The following is a 12873-nucleotide window of genomic DNA, read 5'->3' as shown; positions in this document are numbered from 1 at the left end:
AAACTTGAAATAGATCTTGAGGACGTTTGCAGGCATCCTGATCAATTTTCAGCCTTTTCTGGAAAAAAGTAAACTTTACTTTCCCCCCTACCTAGCCAAAGCAAATGTTAATTGCATGAGTCTGGGTTTGTTTGGCAAAAACTACCATAAATATTTAGTTTTGCCGTGTGGGTGATGTAGTACAGGTAAAAAAAACTACCTGTAATTCTAATAAGCAAGAAGCTTGTGGCTTTTATTTTTATTTTTAAAATAGAATTGTTAATTGGAGGAATTTTGTTCAAGTTGTGTAGCAAATTTTATCAGTTCAAATACTGGAATAAATAGGCTATGACAGTAAGAATGAATGCTAACTAACAATTCTGTCTTAAGTATTTTGAGACTTGTTCTGTCATTAACTACGGTATATTCTGCAACTTTTAAATCATTATACATATAACAAACTCAGTTGCTTTTCGGTTGTCATGCTCACTAGAGGGCAGCACTGCACTCACAGTGGTAAGCAGACATTTCGAAGCCTGCTTGAAATGCCAGTCTCGCCCAGTAGCTCTGTCGGTTATTTCCCTTTTTGTACCTCTGTGACAGAACTGGAAGGAGGCTGTCCCAGCATAAATTGCACCCCCCCCCCCAAAAAAAAGAATCCTATTAGGTTCTCACCTCAAGTTGTCTGCTTTGGGTTTTTTAAACCCAATGCTTAAGGACCTCTCCATTCACTCAATCTCTACGGGTATTAAACAGTTTGGTTTTATGTTCCCAGAGGACAAGGGAAACTTCCCACATTAAAACTTCACAAATGTAGCATAGCCAACATGCGTGTGGGGAAAGTTTTAATGAGAAATTCCAGAGTTTTCCCCTAAAACCAGTGACACGCAAGTGTTAAGATATGACGAATTATTATTTGGGGAAAGAGGGAAAAGTCAAGAAAAAAATGGAAGGCAACAACAATCACTCTTGACAAAAATAGACTTCTTGACAAAAATGTAAAGTTTTTGTAAGTCTATATATGTCTGAGTCTCAAAACCTGTGCAGAGTTGTTACTATTATTTATTAACTTTATATACAACATCTTGGAGAAAGGCAGTTCTAAGAGAGAGTATCTTTGGTCACCTAACTAGATGGTTTCATGAGCCAAAATATTGAAGGGATGCTTCCCCTATTTATAGAAATTTGAAACCACTTATAAACCTGTGACTCTCTGGATGTGACTGAACTCCAAATCCCATCAACCCCAACTACCATGGCAATGATCAGGGATTATGAGTCCAGCAGCAACTGGAAGGCCACAACCCACCCCCTACTGTGATTTAAACTATTCTATCATAGAACTAAGTTTTTGCCAGGTTCAACTATGTATAAGTGCTTTATGTGTTCAGCAGTGCCATTGTGTGAGAGCAGAAGTCTGCTCGTGCAGTGTTTGATTCAACCCTATGTCTATATCAACCATTGTAAGTATTCAGTCCCATAAAGGGGCTCCTTACTTGTGCATGTGACCTGAGCGTACAAAGTATGGCGTTCTGTTTGGACTTCAGTGTTGTTAGCTCATCATCTATGAGGCATTGCCTTTGACACTGAAGTCAACAGAGAAACCTGGGTGTTCAAATCCTTTGGAAAAGAGCCATTGCAATGGGTACAATACATTAATAAAGCTTGTTTGTTTTATCTAATTTTCTAGGCCGGACGCAAAGAAAGAAGTGATGCTTTAAATTCTGCAATAGACAAAATGACAAAAAAGACAAGGGATTTGCGTAGACAGGTACAGTATTAAATATGTATAAAGTGTTCATGCAAACAGTTACACTACATAACATTCCATTTATCATGTTAGCTTGATTCTAGCAGTCTTTAATGTTCTGTTCATTGTAGTAGAAAACTAAAAGATTGGATTCAATTAGAAGTTGAGTGAGCTGGCCTTGGAAGAAGGGAGTCGCAGTGTCTTCACAGAAGCCTCTTAGGTGCAGCTTTGCTGGAGGCGGGGCCATGATGAGCTCTTCCTCCTCTTCTCTTCAGCAGCAAAGGCCAACCTAATCGAGCCACTGCTTACAATGATTGTCTTCCTAGAATGAACTCTCTCCTTATGAAGAGAGAGCATCAGAGTGAGCCATTAGCAATGCCTTTTTGTTGCTGCCTTTTTCCTTGGCTGCAGGGAAAGTCGAAACTGCTTTTGTGTCAATCTAATCTTGTTAAAACATGAAAAATGACCAGTTTCAATACTCCCTGTCATGAGTCGCCATACTTTGTTATAAAGTCACCAACATCTCACGGGTAGTGGGACAAATCAGATCTGAAAAGGCCAAAGCACTGTAGTCAAACCTTGGATACATGGAATACGTCTCACAGCTTTTAAAACATTATTTTCCCAACAAGTGAAATCTGATAGAACTTCTGCAGTGCCTTGACTTAAAACTTGATAGGACTGCTGAGAACCAGGTTTCGTGGGCCAGATCCAGCCTCTGAGCAATACAGTGGCCTTACCTCATACTATCTAATTGTTTAAGCAAGTACTGTGTTTCCCCATTAAGATTATTATTTTGAGGCTAAAATGATTATGTGACATGAAACATTTACTGGGGAAGTTAGCTTCAGAATAGCCTCCATACAGCAATGCCAATTGCATTAAAGTGAAGGATTATGTGTGTTTAATAATAGGGTTGCTGGCAAAGTGAACTTTTTATTAATGCAGTTTACACTGAAGGGCCAACATTGTTTTGTTCTCTGTTCTTAGCTCCGCAAGGCTGTAATGGACCATGTTTCAGATTCCTTTCTGGAGACAAACGTACCACTTCTAGTTCTGATTGAAGCCGCCAAGAATGGGAATGAGAAAGAGGTTAAGGAATACGCACAGGTTTTCCGTGAACATGCCAACAAGCTGATAGAGGTAGAGTGATAATTTAAAATTTGAAAAAACTTATATCAGGTTAATTATGTGTTACGTGAAGTATTTATCTTCCATCTACAACCAGCCAGCTTCATTGGATCACTTCAGGTTCTGGTGTGCTGATAGAGAAACCTTGCTCTTTTAACACCAAGAGCTTTCTGTCCTTGCTTCTCTTTTATAAAAACAACCAAACAAATGAAGTATATATCTGGAAATTTCCCTAGCTAGCCTTATAGCTACAATACTTGATTTCTAAAAATTCTCCTTTTACTTACAGTTGAGTTTTGGGCAGCGTGTTAAATACAGCTTTTCCTGGTTGGTAATATTATGTGCGTTACAGAGTTTTGTGGGGTTTTTAAACAAAGTTGTGGAGAGAAGTTTGCAAGTGTGACAGCATAAGTGCTTTAGAGAAAAAGAGCCAGTTGGCTAGTGTCAGATAATATAACATTTCAAGCTGGACAAAATATTTACATTTGAAATGGCTGTAGATTTATCTGTTTCATAACTATGGAAAAAAGTATTTTTATTATTGAGGACATAAAAGCCAGAATTTCACAGATCGCATTCCTGCATTTTGTTAACGTTAATGCAAGATTCCAAGTGGCTTTACCAATGCCACATGCCGCTATTAACACAAGTGTAAAAAGGCTTTGCACTAATATGGAATTCAATGTTATAGAGAAGCTATAATTTTGAAGGCAGGCATTTGTCACACTTGAAAGCCTGTTTAATGCATACATATTTATAATTCTTTGTAGTATCAAGTGATAACAAATCACCACAGACAAAAGACACCACACCAGCCAACACCAGTTGTTACAGTGCTTTTCAGTGGAGGTAGTCAGTATATGTGGTTGAGATGTCAACAGGGAGTGAAAAATTTCATCATACAGAAAGTATCAACAGATCAGCACACAACTTAATGTAACTGCTGAGGAGGAATTTTAGGGAACTGCTAACTTAAAATTAAATGCAAAATCTGTTCAGCAAAACATAAGATTCTCAGTTAATTAAAAATTCATGTAGGCCTTGTGTGAGAATACATCTCTGTGTTATCTGTTAACCATGTTTATCTACCTTGGCCCAAGTGCCTCAGGGCTTTTATAGAAGAAAATGAGAGGCACAGGCCTTGAAAAACAATGTAACTAAGCTAAAAAAAATTTAAAAAAAATATTTTGCAAATACAGAGAGGAAAGCCATGAGATCAGTCAAGAACAGCATATTACCAGATGTCACTATATAGTGATTAACGTTCAGTATAGTTATGTATAATAAGTGATATATACAAGATTTCTACAAATATATTTTTAATAAACCCTTTTGCAACCTAACTTAATCCGTTGCGTTTTCAGCCAGGGCCACCCTCCACACCCAGTCATTTCATGCAATAAAAGACAAGTTTAAGGCAAGCTTCCAGTTTTTGGAACTCCTTCCATACTAATCTGTGCCTTGAAGACTGTCCAGAACATCAAGGCCAGACAAATGTGAATGGTTTACTGCATAATATCACAGCTTGGAATGCCAGCAACCAGAGGAGCGAAACAGGAAGCAGACGACTACATATGAAGGAGGGTCATTTTTTCCTTTATGCCCCCTCTAGCATAAGGGCCTCAGACTTTTTTTGATATAACAAAGTTGAACTCAGGTTGGATGCCATCTAAATTTAGCCGAGTTACCCTTCTCTAATTAGGGCTGAGGTAGACTTGATTGATATGGCAATTCCATTGCCATTCACTGATTTGTCATGCTGATGTCAGTTTCCCAAGCACATTTCAGGCTCATAGTAGAAATCCGCTTCAGATAAATGTTACATATTACTGAGGGGGGCAGCTTTGAAAAGACAAGTTCATCCAACAGCTAATGTTTTATATAGTCTTGAAACTAACTCAATAGATTGATCTTAAGTTATCTGCTGTTATGTGATTCAGTATTTTATAAACCACTATGTCTTGTAAACTGCAATATGATGGCTTGTGGGTAATGGTGAGCCCTTCAATACTCTAAAATATATTTGTTTTTTATGATCAGTAGAGAGAAACATGGTTTAAACACAAATCAGGAAGTGCTGAAGGCTGGGACTTCAATCTAAAAGTGTGTTGAATGGGGTAGCTAACACAGAATCATAGAATCATCAAATTGTAGAGTTGAAAGGGACCCTGAGGATAATCTAATCCAACCTGCAGTCTTGTCACTATAAGCACCACTGAGCTATCCAGCTCCATCCATGTTGCCATCCAGATACTTTGGACTACAATTTCTATCATCCCTGAATATTCACCATGCTGGCTGGGGCTAATGGGAGTTGTAGTTGAGTAATATCTGAAGTGCACCATGTTGGCTAATGTGGCCTATATCAACATTTACTTGCTCAAGTAACAGAGCCTTGTGCTTGCTTTCTACAAGTAAACTTACAGAGTTAAGAATGCCTCACTTGAGACATCAACCTAATTTCTTGCTCCAGTGTCATTGTTAATGAATTTCAAAGCAAACTTTAAAGAGCTGATCCACATATAGAATGGACAGCCTTCTAGAAGACTACCCACCGCTTAATGTTCTGTCACCAGCACATTAGCTCAAATCATAGTGCAGTGTTTTAGGGAAGTAGTTGTAAGTACGCATTTGTTACTATTATATCTGGCAGGATTGTCACTTGGGGGTAAATAGAAAGTTGTTCATCCAAATGCTAGCAGCACCAGTAGGCAGCCCGAGGTCATCCATGTATCTTAAGATGTAAAGGGCAGATTCTTGGAGATGGGTTACAGAATTGGCTAAAAGAGTGGTGTGTGTTTTTGATAACTGTTTTAAAATTAATTTCCTCCGCCTGTACTACAGGAAATAGTTCCAAACTCGTAACTACTTGTTCCTTTTGGATTAGCTAAATTATCATTCACAGCATATCTGTCACTCCTAAGCCTGGGGCAAGGGGGTATGGTCATTGATTTGCTGTCAGTGTGTGTGTATATTACCCTGTCACATAGAATAGTGTACGGGGCAGGTGCCTAGCAAAAGAAGCAATATTAAATTGTGTGCATTTGGCAGCTTTTGTCCCACACTGCAAATGTGCAGTATTGGCTATTCCATACATGGAGAATATATAGCAGGGATGGTCAGCTTTAGGTTGGGAGGCTAGGCTTTCCACAGTCAAGTTCTGAAGGGACTACAGAACAGAAACATACACTGATGACATTCCCTATTTTTAGCAGCCTGGTCAGTGGGGTGATTGAACACCACGATCTCCTGAGCTGAATAACCTGGGGTTGGAAGGGCCAAGAAAATCATGTAAGAATCAGACCTAACTGTCCTGGCTGCCCATTATATTGGGAAATGGGAAAGCAGCCATGATGTGGGAGCTTTTTAGGATTTTCTTCAGTTTCCCAATAGGAGGCTGTGTTCCTCAGCCTAGTGAGGAACAGTGCTTTTGCCATCTCTCCCTGGGCTTGGTTGCATGAAATGTCCTGGACAACTGGGCAAGCAGCAGTTGCATGAAGACATTTGGTGGGACTGTCCCTAACTACATGGCAGTTTGTTTGCAGATCCTTCGACATTCATGGAATTCCATGACATTAGAATGTTTTGGTTATAATCATGTGAAAACCTTAACCTTTGGCAAGGATTTTGAGGTCAGCTCAGTAAGAACAGAATGATTTGATAGATAAGAAGGAGAAAATAATTCTTTAGTTTTTCAAAGGCCAGTACAGGAAAAGAACATTGTGTCAGTATTGGTTGTCGCACATATTTTCCTGTGCAACCATAAAAGTGAGAAGTTTTGTAGTATGGATTATACTCTCCACTACCCAGGCATTGAGTAGGAAATCTGGAATCCTGCTAATATGAGTTTCTAGCCCATATGATAGCCACACCATCTTCCTTGCTGACTTCTGACTCCAAAAAGGAGACAAATCCAGATCCTCTAGGAATATACAAAGTGAAGTGAAAAGACATTTGATCTTACAGAGGATCACGACAACCCTATTTAGAAAACATTTATACCAGTCATCTAGGAATGATGATGAAAAGGGGTGATTTCCCTTGCATGCCTAGCAATTTATCTCATTACTAGGATTCTCAAATGTGGATTTAAAAACTAATGTTTAATGCAAGCTAGCATTATGCTGGGGCACGCAGTTCAAAGCTTTCACTCTGTTCCTGCTGCTGTGCCACCAGGAAGCAATTCAGTGTCTGACTTGTCACAGTGCCCAAACCTGAATTTCAGGTTCGTTTCTCTCCAAACAGCCACAAGTGGTAACCAAGGTTTATTCTTGTCTTACTGCTTGTGGGTTTTGGGGGGGAGAAGTGTCAGCCCAGGTTCGGATGTTGCGACAAACCAGATTTTGGTTTCTTTCCCAGCAGCACAGTCAGGAACAAGCAAAGAACATCAAGGAACTACGTACAACAGCATACTGCACACCAACATTAAACCATAGGGGTGTTTTTTTTACTGTGTTTTAATGTGATGTTGTTGTTTAGTCGTTTAGTCGTGTCCGACTCTTCATGACCCCATGGACCATAGCACGCCAGGCACTCCTGTCTTGCACTGCCTCCCGCAGTTTGGTCAAACTCATGTTCGTAGCTTCGAGAACACTGTCCAACCATCTCGTCCTCTGTCGTCCCCTTCTCCTAGTGCCCTCAATCTTTCCCAACATCAGGGTCTTTTCCAAGGATTCTTCTCTTCTCATGAGGTGGCCAAAGTATTGGAGCCTCAGCTTCACAATCTGTCCTTCCAGTGAGCACTCAGGGCTGATTTCCTTCAGAATGGATAGGTTTGATCTTCTTGCAGTGTACAAACCTATTAAGCTTTTAAGATTAGAACATGAGGTTTGAATTTGATAAAACTGTCAAAAGAGTAACAAAGCCTTTATCTTCAAAGGTATTACCAAATGTTTGTGTTCTTTTTAAGGCAGTAATTCCAGACTTGTCTTTCCAATGTACAGCTGATTTTTGCCTTTTCTAGAATAGCCAACCCTGTTATTCAAACCATCTAGGTCATCTCCTGGACGGGTGACTGCCTTGAGTTCTAGGTCAGGAGGGTATTAATGTAAGAAAAAGAATTTGGAAGGTCAACAAAACATTCACTCAGTTAGAAAGAAGAAAATCTACATTTCTTGCTATTTTCTCTATGCCCAAAAAAGTCTCCAAATAGCAAGGAGAAGGATGAACAAAAACAATCCTTCCATGCTTGTGTTCCACAGATTTGCTCTTAATAAAGTTAGCATGTGTGTGTTTTAATGTAACAAAAAAGCTTGTTTATTTTTAGTTCTGTAGACTCATCTCTCCTAGCAGTTAATAATAGGGTTGGTGACAGAGATTCACAGTAGATAATACACTTGTCTTTATAATAAACTTGAAAATAATGCTAACATAGAGCTTTGATTTTTTTAAAAAATGTAAAATTCTTTATGAACAACTTTGTTAACGAGCCATTTAGTTCTGTCACTGTTCAAAATACCTAATCTATACAATATGATTCTTATGAAAGCATAGATAAAAGTACAAATGGGTGCAAAGATCCCTGAAAATAACTAGAAGTCTTTATACTTATGGCTCCGGTTCTGCCTGGTTTCAAGTCCTGACAGCAAAAACTTTGGCTTTCCTTCCATGACAATGTCTGTGTTTCTTTAACAAAACACATTAAAATGCTTTTAATATAAATCTTTACAAGAAACCACCTGTTTACTAACCAGAGTTTAGGCTTCCTTTGGCTGGCTCCTTGCTAGAAAGAGGCGAAATTTTGCTGCTTATAGTGGGATGGAACGCACTGTTCTTGTCTTTGTACTAATTTTTACATATTTCTGTGCGCAAATGTAGGCTTTAAATAACAAGCTGTCATTCACCTGTCAGTTAATAACTACAAACCCTCTTAGAATCCCTCCTCCGAGAACAGGTTCCAAGATATAGAACATTTTCACTTAAAAATAACATAGTTTTTTATGTGCCCTTTCATTTCCCTTCTAGAAAGCAAATGGAAGGACTTGTCTCTAGTTAGCAGCTCAAGGTTCCAAACAAATCTCTAGAAACAGCCAATTGTCATCTTTTTCTGCACCAATTGGCAGCAATGTATTCTGTTCTGTCTTGGATGCCCATAAACTGCTTGCACATGAGTGGAGAATGTTCCCACACAAGGCTACGCTTCTGAGAGGCCAAATCGCTAAGTGAAACTATAGATTGGGACTCTCAGTACACCTTTAGCTAAAGTATAGGTTTTCTTTAGAATAGCCAAATGAACCGACTTACTTTGTTGTTTAGTCGTGTCCGGCTCTTCGTGACTCCATGGACCAGAGTACGCCAGGCACTCCTGTCTTCCACTGCCCCCCGCAGTTTGGTCAGACTCATATTGGTAGCTTCGAGAACACTGTCCAACCATCTCGTCCTCTGTCGTCCCCTTCTCCTTGTGCCCTCAATCTTTCCCAACATCAGGGTCTTATACATGGGTGTAAAGCAATAATATTGGATAACAATCAGTCTGTTCAAATGTTTTTTACTACATGCAATTTGGAAGACCAAATGTTTGAAGGCTAGCCCTGGTTGTAATACATGAAAGTGTTAGGTGCATGCTAACACTTGTTCAGAAATGTTTGGGTTTGTTTGTGTGTGTTTTTGGTTTTTGTAATTTAAGAATTGTTATTGCCAGTTGTAAAAGGCATGCAAACTGTAACAGTCTCCTTGTGAAGAGCTTTTGATTCCAGAAGCAAAAACACCTTCCTAAAATACCTTTCTGTCATATGCACAGGTTGCCAACTTGGCCTGTTCTATCTCAAATAACGAAGAAGGTGTGAAATTAGTCCACATGTCAGCAAGCCAGCTTGAAGCCCTCTGTCCTCAGGTAAATTATGAATGGATCTATGAATTCTATAGTCTTAATTCTGCATGAAATGTGCGGAGTGTAAATATATTTTTAGTGTGTATAATAATATTTTGCCTGCTAAAATCAACGCAGTAAGGTAGGTGGTTTTTCAGATCGTAATAGAAAAGTTATTGTAATCTCTTAATACAAAGCGTAAACCAGCGGTAGCTTAAAGCTATTAACATAAAATATTCTAGTGAGTTGTTATATCAGTGGTAACTAATATCCTCTGTCATCTGTTTCTCTATTGAGCAAAGGGGTAATGTGTGCCTGGCAATACTCCATTTAGACGTTGGAAGGAAAACAAAATTGTAAACAGATGTGTTCATGACATTGTTATTTAAGTCAGTTGAACATGTGCAGACTCTGTGCCAATCCCCAACATATTTAGATCTAAATTATGGGAGGGAAACCCTCAGTCTTTCTTGCTTTTTCTTTATACCGAGAGCTGCTGTAACAAAAAAGTTAATCAGGAAGATCCCCAGTTTGATTATTGCCATGAATTAACTCAAGGGAACCTTAACCAAAACAGTTGTAGCCTCTGTTCCCACCCCCCAGTCAAAAACACCCTACTGATTTTTCAGTTTTGCCAAATGTAGATCATTTTTAGTACATAAATCTGAAAATTGGTAAATTCATAGTGTGTTTTTTAAAAAAAAACGTTTTGCGTTACAGGTAATAAATGCAGCTTTGGCTTTGGCTGCCAAGCCACAAAGTAAGCTAGCTCAAGAAAACATGGAGATGTTTAAAGAACAGTGGGAAAAGCAAGTTCGTGTGCTTACAGATGCTGTGGATGATATCACTTCCATTGATGACTTTCTGGCAGTATCAGGTAATGGGCTGCAGAATGCTAAGATTTCTTTTATGTTTAGCTTCATTGTTTATCCTGCTACAGTGGTACTGGAATATCCTCTTGAATTCTGTGAATAGCATTGCTGGTTTGCTGCAACAAAGAATGTAATATGGTGGCAGCACAAGCTTTTGTAGGCAAGAGTCTACAGCATTTAGCTTGTGCACATATATCTTTAATAAGGTTGCCATACGTCCTGGACATACCTGGAGTAGGAAGGATTGTTCGGGGTGGAAACCCTTCAAAATTTGGCAGCCCTATCTTTACGTTCTTGGCAAAAAACAAAACAGTAGATGGGTGTCTGGGGCAAAAAGACAGACAATCCACCTGACATTGAACCCCATGTGTTTTGACTATTCGCAATTTTGACTTTAGGCGTTATCCCTGGAACGTAACCCCTGCATAAGTTGCAGGCTTACTGTATTTCATCAGTTGCGTGAAGTAAATGAAAATGGATGGTGAAGATGTCGATATATAAATATAGAAGAGGTGTAGATATGCTCTTTATCAGTCCTGTAGGAGGAGAAAAACAAAACTAAAACAGGAGGAAAGCTTTCCAATAAGATCATCCAGTCTTCTGAGGTCTGTGAACACATTGAGGCAGACATTTGCAGGCAACCACAGCTGTTTTAGCCCAGAACTCTCTTGGTCACATCAGTCTTGGGGGGGAGGGGCATTTCCTTTCCACAAATAATTGAAGCATAGGGAAAACCTATATTGTACAGCCAATAGCACTGCCATCAATATATACATCTCCCCCATATTTGTGGTGTGCATGGAACAGTACTTCCTAACATCTGTTATCCAATAAACATTTTCTACTGTCCTGGAAATTCCTGTTTGCGTTACGTGCACACAATACAATAAGGTGACAATCATTACGGTTTGTTGCTGTTGAATGATAACAGTTTTGTACAAAAGAGCAAAGTTTATTGTATAAATTATTATAGATTGCTGGGAGACTAGTCTATTTATGCTGCTTGACTTATTTGCTAACATAATTGTTTGGATAAATGGATAGAAGATACAGTGTATGCCAACTTTAATTTGCATGTTATTTCCTTTCAGGCAGCATTTTGAATACTTTATTTTATTAATCATACAGCTTGCAGCTAGGTTTTGTGTATTACTTTTTAAAATAAAATGTCTGACTACCTCAGGGACTTTAGAGATAACAATCACCAGTCATTTACGGTTGGTGTTCAACATAGATTTATGTAAATAAAGAAGTATACCAGGCCACTAGAACAGCTCTTTTCTTCAGCTATGGCTATGTTGTGGTAGAATGTCAGGCTTGTACTGAAGCGGATGTCTAGCATTACTAACAGGTTAAAGGGACTATAGCGGAGCAGCACTGATTAACAGCCATTTCTTTTCCCGTAAACCTCAGCTCCATGAGATGAAGTTTTCTTAAAAGCCCTTCATTTCCTCAATCCAAATTTTAGAAAGTATTGTGAGCATAGGTAACAACACAGAAGCCCTCGCTGCTGTTGCTACTTCTCTGGATCTCAGGCCTGGTAGTGGAAGTGCAAAATATACCACTGGGCTGCCTCACTCCTTCTTTATATAGAGCTGCTGTAGAGAATGAGGTGTTGAAAACGTATGTTATGTGAGTTTGTAGCCGTTTTCCACATTTTCCACTGTGCCTTGCCACACACGCAAACTTGCAGCCCAGCCTTATGGCAGACTTCAGCAGTAGTTACTATCTTGCTACTGCCAAGCTAAGATGCCTACAACTGCAGCCTTTTCTTCTCTGGGGCTGTGGAGGACAGTCTGACTATTCCTACCTGCTTCTGCTCAAAGGGTTTCTCACTGTAATATAGCCTTTCCTTCCCTTCCATTAATAATTAGTTCCTTCCTTCCTTCCTTTATTTATTTATTTATTTATTTTGTTAACAGCGCTCTATAAAGATCTTTCCTAAAAGCATCGGCCAGGGTGGAAGAGACAGACACTTTAGCCGATGACAGAGTGAAGCTGAGGAGGTTGGAACCTGGTGCTGCACATCCACTTTCACTGGATTCAGTCTCTGGATTTTATACTAGGGACTCCCTAGGGACCCAGGTGGCGCTGTGGGTTAAACCACAGAACCTAGGGCTTGCTGATCAGAAGGTCGGCGGTTCGAATCCCTGCAACGGGGTGAGCTCCCGTTGCTCGGTCCCAGCTCCTGCCCACCTAGCAGTTCGAAAGCATGTCAAAATGCAAGTAGATAAATAGGGACCGCTCCGGCGGGAAGGTAAACGGCATTTCCGTGTGCTGCTCTGGTTCGCCAGAAACAGCTTTGTCATGCTGGCCACATGACCTGGAAGCTG

At 39.6% G+C, this 12873-nt stretch overlaps 1 protein-coding gene across 5 annotated transcripts in view; it reads left to right on the top strand.

Moving 5' to 3' along the window:
* The window catches only part of CTNNA1 (catenin alpha 1), a 69082-nt gene that overhangs the window by 34663 nt on the left and 21546 nt on the right, over window positions 1-12873 (top strand). For all 5 annotated transcript variants that reach the window (XM_035110170.2, XM_035110169.2, XM_035110167.2 and 2 more), the window contains exons 8-11: window positions 1670-1750; window positions 2720-2872; window positions 9600-9692; window positions 10389-10545. In XM_035110170.2, coding sequence (XP_034966061.1) covers window positions 1670-1750; window positions 2720-2872; window positions 9600-9692; window positions 10389-10545 — 484 coding nt within the window. The remainder of the gene's footprint in view (window positions 1-1669; window positions 1751-2719; window positions 2873-9599; window positions 9693-10388; window positions 10546-12873) is intronic.

Source organism: Zootoca vivipara, chromosome 3, assembly GCF_963506605.1.
Source record: "Zootoca vivipara chromosome 3, rZooViv1.1, whole genome shotgun sequence".
NCBI lineage: Eukaryota > Metazoa > Chordata > Lepidosauria > Squamata > Lacertidae > Zootoca > Zootoca vivipara.
This window is presented reverse-complemented; position numbering and strand designations above follow the sequence as displayed.